General features: G+C 40.5%; 1 protein-coding gene across 7 annotated transcripts in view; it reads left to right on the top strand.

The window, feature by feature from the left end:
- Positions 1-22871, top strand: part of HPS5 (HPS5 biogenesis of lysosomal organelles complex 2 subunit 2) — a 49684-nt gene that overhangs the window by 18376 nt on the left and 8437 nt on the right. For 5 of the 7 annotated variants that reach the window (XM_032356786.1, XM_032356783.1, XM_032356787.1 and 2 more), the window contains exons 7-20: positions 741-953; positions 1469-1540; positions 6485-6573; positions 9897-10075; positions 10533-10691; positions 11477-11663; positions 12335-12458; positions 14154-14303; positions 15653-15730; positions 16230-16807; positions 19643-19763; positions 19959-20114; positions 20883-21002; positions 22457-22570. In XM_032356786.1, the coding sequence (XP_032212677.1) occupies positions 741-953; positions 1469-1540; positions 6485-6573; positions 9897-10075; positions 10533-10691; positions 11477-11663; positions 12335-12458; positions 14154-14303; positions 15653-15730; positions 16230-16807; positions 19643-19763; positions 19959-20114; positions 20883-21002; positions 22457-22570 (2340 nt within the window). Of the gene's footprint in view, positions 1-740; positions 954-1468; positions 1541-6484; positions 6574-9896; positions 10076-10532; positions 10692-11476; positions 11664-12334; positions 12459-14153; positions 14304-15652; positions 15731-16229; positions 16808-19642; positions 19764-19958; positions 20123-20882; positions 21003-22456; positions 22571-22871 lie in introns of those variants that run through there. The other 2 variants (XM_032356788.1, XM_032356789.1) reach the window with 2 other exon arrangements.

Raw genomic sequence — 22871 nt, 5'->3', positions numbered from 1 at the left:
AGGTCATAATCTGTTGTTGTGATATACACAATTGCCATATGTAACGTGGTAAGCACCCAGGGAAGCATGTAATTCAGCTTATGGGCATCAAGGAAGTCTCTCAGAGGAAGAATGGTATAATGAAGTCCTGGAGAATAAATAAAGCATATTTTAGGAAGAGACATCATGTTGTCACCTTCCATGTTCTCAGGCAGTATACTGAGCTCTTCTATTTAGTTCATGTACTCCTCAGGAAATCGAGTGTTCAAGGTTGCCATGTTTCAGAAGGACTTGGCCTTTTGAAGAAAGAGTGAGGAGTTTCCTGGGTGTGGGTAGTGGGGATGGCTGCGAAACAGGGTGGGAGAGGTAGCTTAGCAACTCCTATGGGGAGTCCACCTTTTACAAGGTGATTAGGGATGGATTTTTTAAAAAATAACTTTTCAGTAAGATTTAAGGATGTATGAAATGGCTGGCTGGCACTCATTTTGTAGATTTGAAAGGGGACTTGAGATAGAATTGTGAGCCCCTATTCTGCGGATAATAAACTGAGTACCAATGTGACTTTGCTTCCTGTTGTAGAAATAGTTAATGGCAGGTCAAAGCTAGAGCCCTGTTTTGATCTTTTCAAGGTGCTGCTCTTTCCAGTATACTGCTACTGTGAATATAGAGAGGACATTATGGCCATGCTGCTTTGTAGTGCCATTGTTTTTAAGTTTTTTTTTTATGAGTAAACTTGCTTTCTTTTCCTTTTTGGGAATCAGAGAAAAATTTTGGAGAATTGGAAGCAAGGACAGAGATGGAGAATATGGAGCTTGTTTCTTCCCTGGAAGATGTTCTGCAGGCCAGCAACCCCTAATATATTGTGCTCGCCCTGGCTCTAGGATGTGGGAAGTGAACTTCGATGGGGAAGTTATAAGTACACATCAGTTTAAGAAACTCCTCTCATCACCACCTCTCCCTGTGATTACCCTAAGGTAATGATTTGTATGGCTGGTAGGGACTATTTGAGGAACTTACGTGCAGGAGTTGGGTTGAAATCTCTGATGTTTTAGATTAATCTAGAATAAAATCTAGTTAAAAAATTTTATTATGCCTTCTAAGAGTGAAGTAGAATTTTTTTCTTTTTCTTTTTTTTTTTTTTTTTTTTTTTTGGATAGAGATCACAAGTAGGCAGAGAGGCAAGCAGAGAGGAGGAAACAGGCTCCCCACTGAGCAGAGAGCCCGATGCAGGGCTCCATCCCAGGACCCTGGGATCATGACCTGAGCCGAAGGCAGAGGCTTTAACCCACTGAGTCACCCAGGCGCCCCTGAAGTAGAATTTTTATTAAAGATTTAGAGAAACCAAAAAGTCCTTAACCAGTTATCTTTGGTATAAGTGAAGTAGATTGAATAAAGGTAGATGAATTAGATGCAGCAAAACTTTTCCTATGTAGGGAACAAGATACTTTTATGTTGTGATTCAATCATTAACAGACTGTTTACTTCCTAGATCAGATCCTCAGTATGATCATACAGTTGGGTCCTCCCAATCTTTGTCTTTCCCCAGACTCTTGCACGTTAGGTAAGTTTCTCCTTTTGAGCTTTCAAAAAATAAAATAATAATAATGAACACTTTTTTTCTCTTTGCTGCATGTTTACAGGCTGTTAGCTTGTTTTTTTTTTGTTTTTTTTTTTTTTTTTTTTTTTTTTTAAGATTTTATTTATTTGAGACTTTAAGAGAGAGTGAGGGAGAGAGAGAGTACCAACCAGGGGGAGAGACAGAAGGAGAAGCAGAAACCCCACTGAGTAGGGAGCTGATGCACGGCTCCATCCCAGGATCCCAGGATTGTGACCTGAGCCAAAGGCAGACAGTTAACTGACTGAGCCATCTAGGCGCCCTGGCAGTTAGCTTTCCTTCCTTCTTTTCTTTTTTTTTAAAGATTTTTATTTATTTATTTGACATACAGAGATCACAAGTAGACAGAGAGGCAGGCAAAGAGAGAGAGGGAAGCAGGCTTCCTACTGAGCAGGGAGCCTGACGAGGGGCTCAATCACAGGACCCCGGGATCATGACCTGTGTCAAAGGCAGAGGCTTAATCCATTGAGCCACCCAGGCACCCGGCAGTTAGCTTTTTAAAAGGTTTTTGGATTTAACTGTTTTTGAGAATTTAGAAATGCCTGTGTTACATGAAGTGTTCTAAGAGGAATAAAAAGATCATGGATATATGTGGCTTTTTTTGGGTTGTGAATTGATCTCAACCAGTTGGACAGTCTGTAATTACCAGGGAACTTCTGATAATTAGAGATACGAACTATCAGTACTCTTTCTTTCATAATCTCTCCTTTCTGCTGGGAGGTTACAATGAAAGCAAGTCTCAGACTGAGGTCAGCCACACATAGATATGTTTCTTTTTTTTTTTTTTTTTTTTTTTTTAAAGATTTTATTTATTTATTTGACAGAGAGAGATCACAAGTAGTCAGAGAGGCAGGCAGAGAGAGAGAGGGAAGCAGGCTCCCTGCTGAGCAGAGAGCCCGATGCGGGACTCGATCCCAGGACCCTGAGATCATGACCTGAGCCGAAGGCAGTGGCTTAACCCACTGAGCCACCCAGGCGCCCCATAGATATGTTTCTTAGCAGGTAGGCACAAACCTAATTATAGAACTTTTTCTTCTAAGCTTGGTAAACTTTCAGCTCTGTGTCCTTTAGGTGCTCTGACAAGTAAGTACCTTGCGTGAAAGATCTGCTTGAGGCATGTTCAGCCATATTCTAACTTTTTTTTTTTAAGAGTTTATTTATCTTTTTGGGGGGTAGAGCACAGAGGGAGAGTGCAAGGGAGAAGCAGAGCCCCTGCTGAGCAGAGAGCCGATGTGGGCCTCAATCCCAGGACCCTGAGATCCTGACCCAAACTGAAGGCAGATGCTTAACTGATTGAGCCACCGGTGTGCCCCACATTCAGCCATATTCTAACGCTGGGGTTCAGCCAGCCTTCCAGTTGGATTAGGTGCAAAAGTCCACTAAGTGGCAGCACAGAGTGTCACTAAAGTCTGGGTTTGCTGAGTATTACACCTTTGTTCTGCCAGTGTTACGATTTCCACCCAGTCTGTGTGTCTTGAACTCATTTCATCGATGGATACTATTTCTAATATCCCTTAGGTTAATGCATAATATCTCTAATGCAGATTCAGAGAATGTTATTTAGAGGTTGTTGTAGAATAGTCTGATTGATTTCTTTCATCAAAGGCTAACTAACTGCTCTTAGAATGTGATTAAAAAAAAATACTCTTGAAATATTAACTAATTGCCCCTGTTGTATGTATATGTTACATTGCCTACCCTGGTATATTTAAAATTAAATTGTAAACAGTTTAACATACTCCTAATTCACCCTGAAAATTACTGAGAAAAGATGACTGTTGGCTCATGATTGGATAAAGCATATTAAAAACTCTTCCTGGGGCTCCTGGGTGGCTCAGTTGGTTGGGTGTCTGCCTTCTGCTCGGGTCATGATCCCAGGGTCCTGGGATCGAGCCGAACATAGGGCTCCCTGCTCAGCAGGGATCTTACTTCTCCCTGTCCCTCTGCCTGCCACTCTGCCTACTTGTGCTCTCTCTGTGTCAGATAAATAAATAAAATCTTGTAAAAAGACCAAAAAAATTCCTCTTCCTTTATGGCACTTATTATGACTTATAATTACATATTCATACAACATTTATGCTTGTTTTACTCTTAGTAAGTGCTGTGTGTCTGTTTTGTTCATTATATTATTCTCAGTGCTTGGCCTAGCCTCTGGCACATGACAGACGTGGGCTGACCGTGGTGTGATTGGTGAGGAAGCCCTTTACCCAAGAGTATGTTGTCTAAAGGCAAGGCCACAGTCGCTCGGTCCTCCTGGTAGAGTTGTTCCTTGAGTTAAGCTATTTAAAGCTCCTGTTACAGTCTCTGCCGTAGCATACAAAGCCCTTGATGATCTGGCTCTGCCTACTGCTCAGTTTAAGTAGTAGTTAATGCCGGTTTGAAGCCTCTGCTGACTACTCCAGCAGGATGAGATAAGACACTTATTCCCAGGCACTATGGTCACACCTTGTTGATTCCTCTGTCATCTCTGCTTTCACTGTACCATGAATATCAATCCCAGCACCACATTGTCAACTCCTTTGCTCTGGGCTTGATCTTAGGCACACAGAAGGCTCTCAAATAACAGCTCAGTTAAAGAATTCAGTGAAGATTTTTTTTTTTAAAACATGAATAGAAAGGCTCTTTGTTTCTGTTTCTTTTTTTTCCCCTACCTATACACTTATGTCCAGTGGTGACCTTCTGTTACACCCACAAATCCCAAAGGAAGCAAATTTATATACGTTGTTTTCTTTGTGGTAAACAGTGTTACTTTCCCTTCCTTGGCCTTGCAGTGCTCTTAGACTGTGTCCTAGTCTGTTTATTATCAGTGAAAGGACAAGGGGATAAGTGACGTGTAAATTGCAAAGTATCAGCTCTTACCTAAGCTCCACTCCTAAGATTTCCTAAGGAAGCTGAGTATCAAAGCATAGTGTCAAAATCATTTTGTTTTTCTACTCAGGGATCCTTTGGCTTCTTATTTTTTTTCTTCTTTGGCTCCTGAAGGTAACCTTCTGATTTTTCTTCCTTTAGATTAGCATTCTGACCATTTCTTCCATCTTTGTGTCAAATATTACTTTCTCATAGGGACAGTGACCTGGTCTTATATTGACAAAATGTTTAAAATTTGTGTGAGGACCCAGTTCCTATTAAATATCACTCCTGGTGTTTTATAACCACATAGTACCATTTTTAGTACTCTTGGGAGTATAAATTTTAAAAAGGTCCCTGTTTGTTTTTTTTCTAATTTATTTATTTATTTGTGTTCATGTAAAAGCACAAGTTGGGAGGAGGGGCAGAGGGGGAGAGAGAATCTCAAACAGGACACTCCCCCACCTCCCCCACCTCCCTGCTGAGCATGGCGTGTTACACAGGGCTCGATTTCATGACCTGAGATCACAATCTGAGCCAAAATCAAGAGTCGGACACTTAACTAACTGAGCCACCCAAGCGCCTCAGTGTTCCTGATCTTAAGATAATAATTTGTTGGAGATGTGGTATTTCGACACAAAGTGAGGGTTGCAGCAGTACAGTACATGACTAAGTACCATATGGACACGGGTGATAGGAAATAGGGTGAGCACAGGAGGAAGAGCGGTTGCCGTGGGCTCTTGGAGGATCCCAGAGGGGAGAAGCACTTCTGTGATCCTTGGGAGGCGGCTGGAGTGAGCATTATAAACTGGGATGCCCTGACTGAGGGGAAGAAGCAGAGAGGACCCATTGGTATCTGAGAAACAGTAACAGCCTTGAGAAAGAGTATACAAGTAAAGACAAGCAAAGGGGTATGCGAAGAGGTGAGCAGAGATGGAGAGTACAAGAGGGCTGGAAAAACTGGCCCAGGAAAGTACAGTGTCCCAGAATCTGGGGAGGTGAGATTCAGGAAGGAAGGAACAATCAGCAGGGCTGGCCCCTACTTGAGCATCAAGAAGAAAGGAAATAAGGAAGGGTCATTTGGTTTGGCACTTAGGAAATTTATGACTTTATGAAAATGCAGTTATGTGAAGTAGTCCAGATTCTGGGTAGTAGTTGGTGGATGGGTCACTGAGGGTAAATGAGGGAAGAAGTAGGATTCTGTGAGGTGTAGAGAAAAAAGTCCAGCTCTTATAGCCAGACTGTCCTTGGGCGTATTATTTCATCTCCAAATTTCAGGTTTTTTGTTTTTATAAAATAGGGAAAAGCACATCTGTCTTGGTGAGTGTCTGCAAGCTAAGATAATATAGATACTTTGATAAAGCTCCTGGCAGATGGTTGATGAGGAGTTTTTAACCTTTTATTGCCTGCACACAACTAAGGGCATCAAAATATTACCATCCCCATATGTGACTCACTAGAGCAGTGATTTGTGGTGGTGTGTTGTCTGTTTTAAATGTGCCCTTTTCATACCAGTGATGGGAAATTTAGATGCTTTAACAAATATTAAGTGAAATACCAACCTTTAGAAGGTTTTTAGTGTGTGTGTCCAAATTTTTCCCAGTTTGGTGCCATATTATGCTGTTTTTTAAAGGACTCCTGTTAGGTGTTATGACTTGACTAACTGCATCACTGTTGTGTTTTCTTTTCTTTCTTTCTTTCTTTCTTTCTTTCTTTTTTTTAAAAAAAGTGTTCTATTTATTTATTTGACAGAGAGATTGACAGCCAGAGAGGGAACACAAGGAGGGGGAGTGGGAGAGGGAGAAGCAGGCTTCCCGCAGAGCAGGGAGCCCGATGTGGAACTCGATCTCAGGACCCTGGGATCAGGACCTGAGCCAAAGGCAGACACCTAATGACTGAGCCACCCAGGCACCCCTGTTGTGTCTTCTTTCTACAATCTTCCTTTAATAGCTGATGTGAGGATCTGAATTCAGGGAATTAGATCGTAAATTTCTGTATCCAAGCAAACTAGGATTCTCTTAACTTCTTCCTTTTCTTTTGTAGTGAGCACTGTGTGCTGACTTGGACAGAAAGAGGAATTTATGTTTTCCTTCCTCAGAATGTTCAGGTTCTTCTCTGGAGTGAAGTCAAGGGTAATTACATTTTTCTTCCTTATGTAATTTATTTTATTTTATTTTTAAAGATTTTATTTACTTATTTGAGAGAAAGATTATGAGTGGGGTGAGGGGCAAGGGGAGAAGGCTCTCCACTGAGCAGGAAGCCAGACTGAAACACCCAGGTGTACCTTTCCTTAGGTAAATTTTAATATCTTGCTTGTGAAAGATTCAGCAATCTTTTTTTTTTTTTTTTAAGATTTTTAATTTATTTATCTGACAGAGAGAGATCACAAGTAGGCAGAGAGGCAGGCAGAGAGAGAGAGGATGAAGCAGGCTCCCTGCTGAGCAGAAAGCCCGATGCGGGACTCGATCCCAGGACCCTGAGATCATGACCTGAGCCGAAGGCAGCGGCTCAACCCACTGAGCCACCCAGGCGCCCCAAGATTCAGCGATCTTAAGAGAATTCTCTTGGAGTGTGAAAAGTAGAAAAATAGACTGAGGTGGTGCTTCTCCTAAAGATTAATGTCAGGGGGTGGCTCAGTGGGTTAAAGCCTCTGCCTTCGACTCAGGTCATGATCCCAAGGTCCTGGGATCGAGCCCCGCATTGGGCTCCGTGCTCAGCAGGGAGCCTGCTTCCCTTCTCTCTCTGCCCACTTGTGATCTCTGTCTGTCAAATAAATAAATAAAAATCTTTTTAAAAAAATTAAAAAAAAAAAAAAGATTAATGTCAGGGGTGCCTGGATGGCTCATTCAGTTAAGCATCTGCCTTAGGCTCAGTTCATGATCCCAGAGTCCCAAGATGAAGCCCCATGTCAGGCTCCCTACACAGTGGGGAGTCTGCTTCTCCCTCTAGCGCTCACCCTGCTCGTGCTCTCTCTCTCTCTCTCTTGCTTGCTCTCTCTCAAATAAATAAAAATCTTCAAAAATAAAGATTAATGTCATAGATGTTTTCCATTGTAATGTATTTCCCAAGCATATACTTGGGAATTTATGTTCAGTTATTCAGTTTTTCATGGATAATTTTCTTTTTTATTTATTTATTTTTTTAAGTAGGCTCCATGGACAGAGCCCAACATGGGACTTGAACTCAGAACCCTGCTGAGATCAAGACCTGGGCTGAAGATTCAGCTGCTAAGTGTCTGAGCCTCCCCCAGGCACCCCTTCATGGATAATTTTAAATATAATTTTCACTTTAAATATTAGTAACCACTGCTAAAGATTGAGTGGGTTAATTTTTTCCTTCTAATTATCCTGAATCTTTATCCGCATTAGAAGTCTTGCTTTCGCTTCCATTTTGTGTCTTAATAGTTTGGGGTTCAGAATCCTTGTGGAGAGGGGCACCTAGTTGGCTCAGTCAGTTAAGCATCTGCCTTCTGCTCAGGTCCTGATCCCAGGGTTCTGGGATCGAGCTCCGCATCGGGCTTCCTTCTGCTTGTGGCTCCCCCTGCTTGTGCTCTCTTTCTGTCAAATAAGTAAATAAAATGTTTAAAAAAAAAAGAAAAAAAGAATTTCTTGTGGGAATAACATTTTTTTTTTTTTTTTTTTTTAGTTTAAACCAAGAATGGAAGAAATCTTGCATCATTAGCATTGCTATTCAGTATATCTTTCTGGGTCATTTTCTATTGCAGAAATATAAGAAAGAGGAACCCTTACTTCCTGATCTGATTAATACTGATTTCTTGTGGTTTAAGTTGCTAAGGTTGCCCTCAAAAACGAGATTTTTTTAAAAAATTGACATACACACTGTGTAAGTTTAAGGTGTATACAAAGTTTTGATTTGATACAGTTATATAGTTAAATCTTGAACAATGGGGGACTTAAGGGGCACAGACCCAGGTCCTGCGCAGTCGAAAACCTGCATGTAACTTTTGACTCCCCCAGAACTTAACTACTAATAACCTGTTGTTGACCCAAAGCCTTGCTGGTAACAGCAACAGTTGAGTAACATTCTTTGTATATTACATGTATTATTTGCTATATTCTTACAAGAAAGAAAGCTAGAGAAGAGAACATTATTAAGAAAATCATAAGAAAGAGCAAATACATTTACTATACTGTATTAATTGAAAAAAATTCGTATATCCATGGACCCATGCAGTTCAAACCCATGTTGTTCAAGGATCAGCTTTATATTGCAATATGATTACTGTCTTTTGTGATGAGAACTTTTAAGATCTAGTCGCTTAGCAATTTTGCAATATATGGTACAGTATTGTGAAGTGTAAACACAATGCTGTGCGTTAGATCTCTAGAACTTGTCAGCTAATTACAAGTTTGTACCCCTTGACCAATATCCCCCACCCCTCCAGTCCCTGGTTTTCACCATTCTTCTCTGCTTCTAATTGTTTGGCTTTTTCAGGTTGCACCTATAAGTGAGATCAAAAACTAGTTTTCTAACTCCTTTCATGATGTTCTGCCAAGATAGGTGTTTTCTCATGAACTGTTGATTTACATACTGTGTTAAAATCTGTTTGTTTCCATCAGATTGTAACTCAGAAATGTTGTCATCTGGTCTCTGATGTCGAGTGCTCTCTTAAAGCCCCAATTTCTTTTCACAGAAAGTAGCATTTTATTTTACTTATTTTATTTTACCATTATTATTTTTTCCCATTTATTTTATTTCTTTTCAGTGTTCCAGCATTCATTGTTTATGCACCACACCCAGTGCTCCATGCAATATGTGCCCTCCTTAATACCCTCCACCAGGCTCACCCAACCCCCACCCTCTACCCCTCCAAAACCCTGTTTGTTTCTCAGAGTCCACAGTCTCTCATGGTTTGTCTCTCCCTCTGATTTCCCCCAACTCACTTCTCTTCTCCTTCTCCCAATGCCCTCCGTGTTATTCCTTATGCTCCACAAGTAAGCGAAACCATACCATTACTATTTTTAATTCTGGTAGAGTTAACAAACAGTTTAATGTTAATTTTAGCGGTACAATCTAGTGGTTCAACAGTTCTGTACATTATCCTGTGCTCACCATGACAATTGCCCTCCTCAATCCCCACCACCCATTTCTCCCATCCCCCCCACCACCCTCCCCTCTGGTGACCATCAGTTTGTTCTCTGTAGTTAAGAATCTGTTTCTTGGTTTCTTTCTTTTTCCTTTGCTCATTTGTTTTGTTTAGAAAGTAGCATCTTTCACATAGAATTTTAGAGAAGAGAGATGTGTTTTTGTTTTTGATCTTTCTAGAAGGGTCTAAAATATTTCTTCATTGAATTGCAAGTATAATAGCAATGAAATTCAGGCAAGCCAAACTCAATATAAAAAATAAATTTATTAGAATGATTTCCATCCTTACCAACATGGAGAAGGAGTATGTGGTTAACCTTCTGTGTGTTCACCCCTGTGGGTTTTGTAGGTATTCAGGATGTAGCTGTCTGCAAGAATGAGCTCTTCTGTCTGCACCTCAACGGGAAAGTCTCACATCTTTCTCTGTTGTCTGTGGAACGCTGTGTGGAACGCCTGCTGAGGAGAGGCCTGTGGAACCTGGCTGCTCGCACTTGCTGTCTATTCCAAAATTCTATTATTGCTGGCAGAGTGAGTCAGAGTGCTTACCTGTTCACCTGGGTTGTTGGAACCACACTAGTTTGCAGGAGTGGGCTGCAAAGTTGCCTGCAAAGTAGCCCTGTCTGTATGACCTACAGATGAAGCAGCAATAAATCCCTAATGGAATCTTGCCAGACAAATGTAGGAGTGGGTGGTGGGTAAGAAAAAGGGTATACTTCCCACTGAAGAAAAAAAAATTGCTTTTTCTCAGAAACTTTGTTGAATTTCAGGCCTTGTTTTAAGGGGGTTGATTGTGTGTACGGTAACTCTAACTCTTAATTCCTAAGATAATTCCCATTAAGTCTTTCTTGAGCTTATTAAACCTTTTCAAAGCACCTTTGAGGTTCTATGGTCTCTGTTAGACATTTTTTAGTATTTGGCCATTAAATTTATATTTAGTTATAAGTAGTAAGCTGTTCTATTTGGTTTCTGCTTACCCTTTCACTAGGGAAGAAAATCTTTGACCATAGATAAATTGGAGCATTTGAAGTCTCAGCTGGACGTCCCAACCTACAGTGATCTTATTTCTCAACTGGAAGAATTGATCTTAAAATTCGAGCCTTTGGATTCAGCTTGCAGCAGTAGAAGAAGCTCCATTTCGTCACATGTAGGTATTTCTACTTTTTAGAAGGTCTATCTGCACAGTAAGGTTTCTCTTCCTTAGGTTGTACGTACATATCTCTTCAGATCCCAGAGCTTATCTTCCTTTCCATATAGTAGATTTGGGGTGGGGGGAGGGGTGCCAAGATGAGGCTTTCTTTCAGTTGTTGGGCAGCCCTCATGAAGCGCCCATTTAGGTGTGTGTTGGAGCCACATTTTGTTTCATCATCATTTATTATATTCTGTTTCCAGACGTACCTCCTATAGCCTCAAGTACAAGTTCAGTTGCTCCTAGCCTGTGATTTCAGATCCTTTATAGTAGCTGGAGTCATAGTGCAGTTCAGGGTTATGTCGATGCAGCCCTGTTCTCACTGCTGGGATTCATGGAGGCAAGCTAGGGAAACATGGCAGTGTATGAGTGTGAGCCAGTGGCCAGGGACCTAAAACTTGCTCGCCAGTTGGTTCTTTTAAACCAAAATTGTTGGGGTGCCTGGGTGGCTCAGTCGTTGGACATCTGCCTTCAGCTCAGGTCATGATCTCAGGGTCCTGGGTTTGAGCCCTGCATCGGGCTCTCTGCTCAGCGGGGAGCCTGCTTCCCCCTCCCTCTCTGCCTGCCTCTCTGCCTACTTGTGATCTCTGTCTGTGTCAAATAAATAAAATCTTTAAAAAAACAACCTATCATTCTTACTGACTTGCTACCTACTTGTGTTGGTTGTTCTCTTAAAAAAACCATTTTTGTGTTAAAAAGTAAAGTTTCACTTTGATTTTTTGGGGGGTTCTTCTTATTTTTAGGAAAGTTTCAGCATCTTGGACTCTGGTATTTATCGTATCATTAGCAGTAGAAGAGGCAGTCAGTCAGATGAAGATTCTTGTTCGCTTCATAGCCAAACCCTCTCAGAAGATGAGAGGCTCAAAGAATTTGCCTCACATCAAGAAGAGGACCCACCAGATCAGTGTTGGGGCTCACATGGAAATGAAGGTAATGATGACATGTTTTGTTGGTTGCCGACAGGAAGCAGTTATTTTCTGTGACTTCTATTTGCCAGGATTAACTTGTGCATCAAGTTTTCTACTTGGGGTTAATAATTTTTATTATGTTGATAGACTTTCCATGTAGATCTACTTGCCACTGGAAGAATGGGTTTATGTTTAGTTGTGTTTTCCCCACTCTTGTTTAGGCTAACGTTGATACAGTCCCTAATTTTGATCATGCATCAGAGTCCTGGAAAAGTTAAGAAAGGTCAGTAACCAATGGAGTAGAACAGTTTTATTTTGACTAACCAAATTATTTTCCATCAGGAATGAAAAATTACTACAGTTTTGGGGGCCATTGCCTTCACTTTTCGATGTTCGAATATTCCTGTGACTGAACTGTTGAGAAGAGATAATAGAGACTGTAAACCTTCCTTTTTGACTTATGGGGATTCAGGGTTAGTAGGAAAATGAAGGTACCTGCCTAAGTGTTTTATATGTGGACCATCCCATGCATCTTGTAAACTTGTGTTCTGCTCATTTGTATCTGGGTCAGTTGTGATTTTGGTATGGAACTCTTCATTTCCTTTGGTTTATTCATTTCAGAAATTTTTTTAAAGATTAAAATGATTAAATGATTAAATTTTGTTTCTTTGTCCCCCCCATTCCATTTATCAGACAGTGTTTCCCATGTTCCCGGGACATCTGAGACAGATAAGAATGAAACTTTTCTCCCCTTCAGCATTCCGCTATCATTTCGTTCTCCATCTCCTCTTGTGTCTCTTCAGGCTGTCAAGGAAAGGTACGTTAGTCCTGTCACAGAATCTGTTTCTTGCTTCCCTTCAGTTGTTACATTAGGTGCTTTTATGCTGAGAATGGAAAGACATTTTTAAAATTGATTAATTTATTTTTAAAAAGGGTTTTATTTATTTGAGAGAGAGAATGCACGTGAGTGAGAGAGAGCTGGGAGTGGGGGTGGTATGGAGTGGGGAGTACAGGTGGAGGGGCAGAGGTGGACGGAGAAGCAGACTCCCTGCTGAGCAGGGAGCCTGATCCCTATGCAAAGATTAGGAGCTTGGTCCCAGGACTCTGGGATTTTGAACCAAGCAGAACGCTGATGGTTAACCAACTGAGCCACCCAGTACCCAGGTGTGCCTGGAAAGACATTTCCAATGAGAAAAAAAAACAAAGTCTCTAGGTTATTTCTCTTATAAACTCTTATTGAGGCTGTTAACTTCTCATTTTTATCTTGGGCAATGTAGCTTTCCTCTTTGAGTAGTTGGATGTTTGAGTTGTTTTAAAATGTGCCCTCCACCCAAGAGACAGAGCAAAAGTTTGAAAAATATGTTGTTGGGTGCCTGGGTGGCTCAGTGGGTTAAGCGGCTGCCTTCGGCTCAGGTCATGATCTCAGGGTCCTGGGATCCAGTCCCGCATCGGGCTCTCTGCTCAGCAGGGAGCCTGCTTCCCTCTCTCTCTCTCTCTCTGCCTGCCTCTCCATCTACTTGTGATTTCTCTCTGTCAAATAAATACATAAAATCTTAAAAAAAAAAAAAAGTAAGAAAAATATGTTGTTTTCCTTATCCCTGATAGGAATAGTTTCTGTATATTGTCCGTCATCTCTTGATCCTTTCTCAGTTTAGGTTCAGAATTGGAGACTCTTTGGAAGTCTTTCTCACTACTCCATGGGCCTAGAATTAGCACTTGAGTTTGAGAGAAAAGATTTTTTTTTTTTAAGATTTTATTTTTATTAATTTGACAGAGAGAAATCACAAGTAGACGGAGAGGCAGCCAGAGAGAGAGAGAGAGGGAAGCAGGCTCTCTGCTGAGCAGAGAGCCCGATGCGGGACTCTGATCCCAGGACCCTGAGATCATGACCTGAGCAGAAGGCAGCAGCTTAACCCACTGAGCCACCCAGGCGCCCCGAGAGAAAAGATTTTTTTGTAAAACTTCTTAACTGCTTATCTGAGTCTCCCTGGATACAGTTTTATGTTTTTTTTTGTTTAATTTTAACTTTAATTCTAGTATAATTAACATATAGTGTCCTATTAGTTTCAGATGTATAATGTAGTGATTTAGTTACCAGCTTCAGTTTTGCTTATCCTTGGAGGATATGTTGTGATTAGTTAACCACTGAGTCTCATGAAGAAATTCTGTTATTTCTCTGGCCAGAATGGGGCAGGTGATCACATGGCCTCCTTTGTCTAAGTTGACAGAAACCGTGTAGACATAGATGGAGTTAAAGACGTTTCCTTTAGCACCAAATCAAAGCAGTTTAGTAAAAGAAGTGACTTCTTACTATACTGTAAATTTTACTTGGGCCTTATATGAAATTTGTGGTTGATTAGGGAAGTTGCTATAAGCATAGTCTTTCTTTTTATTAAGTCCAGATTGCCTTTCTAGGACTAACAGGAACAGACAGAGCACTCAGGTACTGAATTTTTTGTTTTGGGGAGTAATGAGGTTTTTTCATATTAGTTTTTTGGTATTTGACTTCCAGCGTTTCTAGTTTTGTACGTAAAACTACTGAGAAGATTGGCACCCTTCATACAAGCCCTGATCTGAAAATAAGACCAGAACCCAGAGGTGAGGAGCAATTATGTGAGGAGGAGATGAGTCCGGTCACCTGCCCAAAGGAAGAAGATGCCGAGTAAGCTCTTGCATATATATCTGGGTAAATTCTAGAGGACTCAGTTGTCATTTTGAAGAAAGGCTTAGACTCTGTGCTATTGGAGAAGGCACACATAATAAACCCTGTTCATTATAGATTGTGTAGCTCATAAAAAATGTGAATACCATGAAGTAAATAACATGTATCCATAGCAGATCTTTTTTTTTTTTTCTTTTTTTAAGGTTTTGTTTATTTATTTGACATGGGGTAAGAGGTGTGCAAGCAGGGAGAGCAGCAGGCAGAGGGAGAGGGAGAAGCAGGCTCCCTGTAGAACTAGGAGGCTGATGCGGGGCTCCATCCCAGGACCCTGGGAACATGACCCAAGCTGAAGGCAGGTGCTCGGCTGACTGAGCCACCTAAGCTCCCCCTCCATAGCACATCTTTTGAGTTTTAATTTAGCACCTCTTTCATCTTTGCCCTGCATAAACTCCCTCCCTCCAAATCTCTTCAAACTTCTGGGATGTTAGAGTATTAGATTAAGAGGATGACCAACAGTCAAGACCCTGTGCTTCTGGCTAGTATGTGACCTTGGGTAAGTCACTAATGCTCTCTGGCCTGTAGTGCATTTTGGTCTTGTCATGAACCTTCTTAGGGTGTGCTGGTGGCACACCCTACAAATGGAGTTGTAGCAGAGCCCTTGCTCTAGCTCAGTGTGAAGTGTGTTCATCTGGTCTCTGCCTAAACACATAGTTCAGGGGATCTGAGCGTTAGAAGCGTAGAGGCTCAGCACTTACCACAGGCCCAGTGTATGTAGACAGTCAGACAAAACAGAAGAGTTTGGCGAATCCATGTATATATAGGAAAAAACAGTACAAGTATAGCTGTGGCCTTGAAAGGAGCCCTCAGTGTGACCTTAACCCCCTCTTTCCAGCCTCATTTCCAGCTACATCCTTCCAAGTGCTGTAAATTCCAGTCCTGTCAGAGCGCTGGGTGGGGACACTTCACTGCCTTTCTTGGAGTTGATTCTTTCACCTGCACTATCCTCCCTCCCCACCCCCATTATTCTTCTGAACTCACACACTGCCTCCAGGGGAAGGCATCCTTTGACTACCTCTTCAGAATAATAATTGCTTTCATTGTGCGTTAATAGCACAGTGCTTGTGTTGCTCTTTCGGATTTGCTTTATTCTTATTTGTAGTTAGTTGTTTGCATACCTTTCTTTCTCACTAAACCTTACTCATCTTGAAGCCATAGGCCATTTTTTTATACTCCTCTGTTTGTGTCCTGTAATATTAATATTAAGTACAATACTTGCCACTTAGTAAGCACTTAGAAACATTTGTCTGTGGTTGCGCTAATCCCCTCTAACTCATTTCATACTTTTCTAGGGGCAAAAAAGAAATAGTTAGTCAACCTCCGGAAGAAGACAAGCTCCAAGAGCTCAAAGTAGCAACAGCAGAAGCAATGTGAGTATTTATGAATGAGAGCGTTTTCTAATGAATGGGAATGACTTTGAGGTCATCAGTAGTGGTCCTGAGACAGTGTGGGGCAGAGGTGGTCTCATTTGCAATTGAAATTCAACAATTAGTATTGAAGTTAGCACTCTCTGTATTGTCATCTTGCTGAGATAATTGTTGAAGAGTTGAAAAGTAACATTTATTCCCAAGAAATGTTTCATCCAGTAGGTTTGTTTAGCATGAAATAATGTGTTTTAAGAAAACACATGGAGCATGGGATACCTGGGTGACTCAGTTGGGCATCTGCCTTCGGCTTGGGTCATGATCTCAGGGTCCTGGGAACAAGCCCGCATCAGGCTCTCTACTCAGTGGGGAACCTGCTTCTCCCTCTCCCTGCCTCTCTGCCTAACTTGTGATCTCTCTGTCTGTGTCAAATAAGTAAATAAAATCTTTAAAAAAATATAAAAACACATGAAGCATAAATTTCACATTTGTCTGTCTCGCATAGGACCAAGCTAGAGGACCCACTGGTTTTGTTTGAACCCACGTCTCTGAGGATGATCTTACAGGAATGGCTCTCGCAGTTAGAAAAAACGTTTGCCATGAAGGACTTTACAGTTATTTCAGATACTGGCAACTCATCCATGACATCCAACCAGGATATGCTGTCATTTGAAGAGTCAGAAAAGGAAATGTTAGATGAAGACAGTGAAAAAGAAAAGGGAGACTCATTAGGCAGTGAAGAAACTGTTGATCCAACAGTGTGTGAATCTACAAATAGTCCAAGGGAGCCCTTGGATGACCTTTTCCAAGTATGTTCTCCATGCAGCATAGCCAGCTGTCTTCAGAAGGACCTGGCTGAATTGACAACGTTGTGTTTGGAATTGAATGTATTGAATCCTGAGATCAAAAGTGCAAGTGGACATGTGGACCACGCTTCGCAACAGTACTGTCCTGAAAGTCTGGCTTGCCAGTTCATAAAGAAGTATTTTTTTCTCCTGGACTTGAAAAGAGCAAAGGAGAGTATCAAGCTTAGTTACGCTAACAGTCCTTGTGTTTGGGATACTTTCATTGAAGGACTGAAAGGTAATAATCAGATTGCCTTATCAAATAGAAATTAGTACAGAGCACAATAGCATCTTAGCATGTTCACATTTAAAGAAAAAGAGTGAAGTACAAAATCACTTCTATTCTGGCCTACCCTTCTGTTTCCCACTCAATTTAATTTTTAATAGTCCTTCAAACATTGATTTCATTTGCAATGGTATTATAAGAAATTCATTTGAATTTCAAAAAATGTACATAGCAGTGTTGAAGAAGTTGGGGTTACCATAAAATGTTTTATAAATGTATAAATAGAAAAACAAAATCCTTTATGTAACTTACTAATGCAGAGATAATCTATGCCATTTATTGAGTACTTACTGTGTGTCAGGTATAAATATTTCAGTAGGCATCATCTCATTTCTTCCTTATAAATGTCTTCAGAGTAGATGGTGTTATTCCATTTAACAGGGGAAGAAACGGAGATAGAGATTGTAATAGTTGAGTAGGCTGAATTGCTGAGTAAATATCTCCTAATAACTCAGATACAGTAGAAGTTTATTTCTTGCTCCTGTCACTCCAGGACAGGTTCTAGGCGAGTGGGAAGCTCTCTTCCATGTGGGTAATCCCGGGTTCAAAGTTTCTTCCATTTCTTTGACTCTGTCTTCCTTTGGGCTTGTGATTGAGGATGGATTGCCATGTCCTGGGGAATGCATGTGGAAGGGGCAGACATGCTGTGCCCTCTTAGAGGCCTAATCTTGTAGTGCCTGACATCTCGTGTTTTATGTTCCATTGGTGAGAATTCTATCACATGGTTTCCCTACCCGCGAAGGAGACTAGGAAATGTAAGCTGTCCAGGTGTCTAGAAAGAAAGGAATGGTAGGGGCTAAGAGCTTGTCTATCTGCCTTAGGGATTTTGGTGGATAGGCAGCAATCTCCATTTCACACTTGACTGAAAGTGTGTGTCATTCTCCTGTGGAAGCCAGCTTTCGTACCTCAGACCATGTATGCTCTTTCCACTGTACGGTCCCATGTTTTGGAATAATTGATTTAGACTGGAAACACAACTTTCATTCATTACCAAAAGCTAACAATCACAAGTACCTATAGATTTTTATATTGTCTTTATAAACTTAAAGACATTCTGGTTTTCCAGAAACATGATGTGGTTATTGTTCTGCTTCAGTTCACATTTAAGAGTTAACAGCATACAAAATGATTTCAGTTTCTTTCTCTGAGTTGAGGTAGACTTTTATGTTAAATAAGAAAATTTATTTCTCTTCCAGTAGGTTCAAATGTTTCACATTATTACTTAGCGGAACTTTGCAATATCTGTCTCTTACGTGATCATACTCAACCCTGAAGAGAATCTCATCAGCCTGAGTGGTGGTTAACTTATTACCAGAGCTGGAGAGAGCCTGTGGGTTGGGTGCTTTGAGGTGATGCAGCTGCTTGCTTGATTTCAGGGGGAGACATTTGGCTTAGCCCCCACCCAGTTATAAAGCTTGCCCTCTCGTCTCTAGCTCTAAATGCTGCTGCCTTCTCTGAATTTGTCCAAGTACTTACTGCCTGACACAGTCATATAGACAATAATGAAACTGTGGAAAAAATGATTTTTAGAAACCCATGTATCAGAAATGGAAGGTCAGGTTTTCAGAGAGGATCTGAACAGGTTCCACCCTTTTGCTAGTGATGTAATTAAGGAAAGCAGCTTTTGGAGCTGTTCTTGGGGATTTGTCTTCAGAGCCAGGTGAAAACTACTTGAAAAACTCATTTTAGGGATGCCTGGGTGGCTCAGTTGGTTAAGCAGCTGCCTTAGGCTCAGGTCATGATCCCGGCGTCCTGGGATCGAGTCCCGCATCGGGCTCCTTGCTCAGGAGGGAGCCTGCTTCTCCCTCTGTCTCTGCCTGCCATTCTGTCTGCCTGTGCTCGCTCTCTCTCCCTGACAAATAAATAAAATCTTTAAAAAAAAAAAAAGAAAAGAAAAAAAAGAAAAACTCATTTTAGAGGCTCCTGGCTGGCTCAGTCAGTGGAACATGAAACTCGAAACTCTTGATCTCTGGATTCTAAGTTCGAGCCGCACGTTGGGTGTAGAGATTACACCCAAATTTAAAATCCTTTTAAAATCTTTTTTTAAAAGCCCTCACCTTAGATTCGTGTGTGTATTTTTAAACTACAAGGAGTTTAGCTAGGTCATAACTCACGCTTTTCTTTAAATGACCTGGCTATAATGGATGGTTATTAAAAATAGGTGAAATTTTAAGTTAATTTATTTTGTCTAAAAAGTTCGAGTACGGGCACTGGTTCTAGGAAAAATGAGAAATTTGGCCTCGATGGTAGATATATAACATATATATGTTAGACACACACACACTGTTGATTTAGTATATAACATATATATACTAATATATGTTATCCTTATTTGAGGGTGATAGTGGCTTATATATTGGTTATATGTTCTTATTTAAAAATTGCAGTGTGCTTTGCCTCCCAATTTGATTTTAAGGTCTTTATTTTTTTTTAAGATTTTATTTACTTATTTGACAGAGATCACAAGTAGGCAAGAGAGGCAGGCAGAGAGAGAGGAGGAAGCAGGCTCCCTGCTGAGCAGAGAGCCGGATCCCAGGACCCTGAGATTATGACCAAGCCAAAGGCAGAGGCTTAACCCACTGAGCCAGCCAGGTGCCCCTGACCTTAAGGTCTTTAAAAGTAGGCCTTGTGTCTTATTCTTTTTTGTCAGTCCTTCAGTGCTTAAACATTGTGCCATGCACCCAGTAGGTCCATGACTAATGATTGTTGAATGAGTGTGTTTATTGTGTTGAACTGAATACTCAACAGCTATGAGATGAAAGGAAAAGGGTGTGCTTTATCTTTCAGAAATGGCAAGTTCCAATCCTACATACATGCAGATGGAAGAAGGAGACCTACCAACAAGAATAAAGTTATTGAATGACTCAGTCCCCTTTGACAGTCCTTTGTTGATTGCTCATGCTACCCGGTAAGTTGTTGTGTATCTTGTTTATATGAATAAAGCACGTATTTTTTTGTTTGTGTCTTAATCTCTAAAGTTTTACCCAGTCGCCTGGTGGGCAGTTTCTTGTTATCTTTATTTCTCATAAGTGCTTAGATGATGTAATCAAGTTAAATCATCCGGTTGAAGTTGGAGACTTACTTGTTTTGTTTTTAAATGCAGATTGTATGAGAGGTTTGGAGAATCTGCCCTTCGGTCCTTAATCAGATTTTACCCATCTGTTTTGCCTTCGGATGTCATGCAACTTTGTCATCATCATCCTGGTCAGTTTTTGGCCTACTTAGACGGTCTGGTGAAATCAAGGCCTGAAGATCAACGGTGAGAAGGCGAGAACATTTGCAGGTTCCCCTTTGCGTGACGGGATATTGTTTCCCTTGTAGAAGACATTGTAATGTTTTTACTGCCAACTGCCACAGAGCTGAGTCCCCTACCATGAAAGAGGGTGATTGTAGTTATTACCTTTCTGTCACAGTCCACCGCACACACCATAAATGTGTGCAGACTACGCTTCTCTTCCTCCCTGCACAGGGATTCTCAAGTGACCAATAAGGTGATTTTATTCTCAGTATAAAATTAAAGCCCTGCTTCTGGTCCTCTGCTAGGGCAGATAAGCTTCTTTGTTGTCACTGCTGGTGAGTGGATTTGTTGCCACCTCTTTACTGATAATATCCCAGCTTTTGTGGGATCTCATCTTTTTGTGGATCTCAGTTCCAGTTCTTTATCCTTTTTTTAGATCCAGGTCTCATTTCCTATTTCCACATGGCACTTGGTTGTTGAAACTAGCAACAGCCCCCCCCATCACCCCTTTTTATCCTCTGATTAATTTACATGTGCCATACTAGCCTTATTTCTCTCTCTCTCTTTTTTTTTTTTTTTTTTGGCCCTTGGACATTTTCTTTATTATCTTGAACCCACCTATTCATTTAAAAGGCTGTCAGATTTTCACCTGCATTTCTAGACATTTTGTAGCAGAGCATTTTCATCTACTATTTTTAATCCCCTAATAACATTTTATTCACGTTCCCACATTTTATGTCTCCTTTCTCAGTGTGAAGATTGGTGATTTTGTCCCCAACTTTCTTTTAGGCCATCCTTCCTTGAGTCCCTTCTACAGCCAGAGTCTTTGAGATTGGATTGGCTGCTTTTGGCCATGTCCCACGATGCTCCCCCAAGCACAAGCATGATGGACGATGAAGGAAACCCTAGGTACAGAAGTTCTCTTTCTAAGCTCTGATTTTCTTCTGGAATGCAACAACTAGTCACATACAGCATTCTGGGCTTTTGTCAGAGAGAGCTATGGAAGAGACTGACTCAAGTCATGATAGTAATGAGATTATATTTCTTAGTGGTTCTGAACATTTTTTGAGTTACAGATCTTATAAGGATCTGATGATTCCTTTCAGAAAAATGCACATCTCTGCGTAATTTTCCACATGATTTCAGGTTAAACTGACCATCTGAAGCTCTTTCATGGATCTGTATTAAGAGTCTTTGACAATTCAGTCAGTATTAGAGGGGAAGAAAATTGCATGTTTTCATACTGGAAATTTCTAGACATAGCTTGATTTGGGACTAAAAAAAAATAACTATTCATAAAAAAAATATGCATTGGTACATGTAATGTATTAGAAATGTTCCTTTTGTTTTCCTCTAGCAGAAGTTTTTTAAAAGCCCTCTAAGTGCCTATCTTATATGCCTAGACAAAAGGTCTAGAATGACATACAATGGCTGTCTGTGAGTGATGAGTTGTGGGCTTCTTTCTTTTGCTTTTGAATAATAAAAATGTCTAATTTTTAAAAATAGGTAATTGATTTTACTGGAGAAACAGAATTGGCATAAATTAAAATTACATATTTGAATATTATGATTAGTAACCTCAGTCAACCAGCAGACTATGCCCAAAACTTTAAAGACATCTAACCAAGCAAGCACCAAATGTTTGCAGAACCACAGCAAAATTTTAAGTACCACAGTAGACTAGTGATAAGGCCTTTGTCCTATAAAAGTGTTCAGTGCCTTCCACGTCATATAAATATAATTAGCTGCCTATAGTTTTTTTACATAGCTGATCCTATCCAGTGTTTATTGCGAGAAACTAAAGAGGAATTGTTACCCAAAATTCAGATGAGTGGAATACAGTGAGAGAAAAAGTATAATGAGATTTATATATAATTAGATGAATGTAGTTACAGAACAATTAGGAAATAAAACCTGTCAGTGACCAATATAAATATAAAAATTTTTTAAAAAGACTAAAACTTAGGAAAAAATAAATAGGTATTTGTACAGAAAAGAATAGCTATTTTTAATTTTTTTTTCAAGGTTTTATTTATTTATTTGACAGACAGAGATCACAAGTAGGCAGAGAGGCAGGCAGAGAGAGAGGAGGAAGCAGACTCCCTGCTGAGCAGAGAACCCAATGTGGAGCTCGATCCCAGGACCCTGGGATCATGACCCGAGCTGAAGGCAGAGGCTTTAATCCACTGAGCCACTCAGGTGCCCCTATTTTTAATTTTTCAAAAGCCAAGTAGAAATGTTTGAAAAATACAATAGTAATGGAACAAGTAAAATTAAACTCTGTTCTTATCTATTAGATAATGAATAAACATTTTGTAGAATGTATTTCCTATTCCATTTACTGAGAGCTTTTCACTTCACAGGCCTCATTCACACTTGTCTTCGTGGGGCTACAGTCAGCTGATGCTACATCTCATTAAACTACCTGCAGATTTTACAACCAAAGAGAAAATGACTGACATCTGTAAGTCTCATGGGTAAGTGAGAATTTTTTTAGAAGCTGAAGTTAAAGATTGGAGTCATCTCAGTTAATAGCTTTGCAGTGAAGGGCTTGAGTTGGTGTGCTTTATCATTTGGGAATTCTCTTTACTATGGAAAAGTATCTTTTGTTTTAAGTGCTAGCAAACATCTTTTTCCTTTTAAATTTTGTGTGTATTTTTTCTTTGTGTGTAAGACACTGGCCCTTGCGAATTTCTCTTTCCCCCTGATCCTTAGCTAGCCCCAGTTCTCAGGCACTTAGATGGTATTTAATTAAGCACCAGACTGTGTGATAAGACT

Source organism: Mustela erminea, chromosome 9 (assembly GCF_009829155.1).
Source record: "Mustela erminea isolate mMusErm1 chromosome 9, mMusErm1.Pri, whole genome shotgun sequence".
In the NCBI taxonomy this organism is placed as follows: domain Eukaryota; kingdom Metazoa; phylum Chordata; class Mammalia; order Carnivora; family Mustelidae; genus Mustela; species Mustela erminea.
The sequence above is the reverse complement of the archived record's forward strand: the minus strand, read 5'-3'. Positions and strand labels throughout refer to the sequence as shown.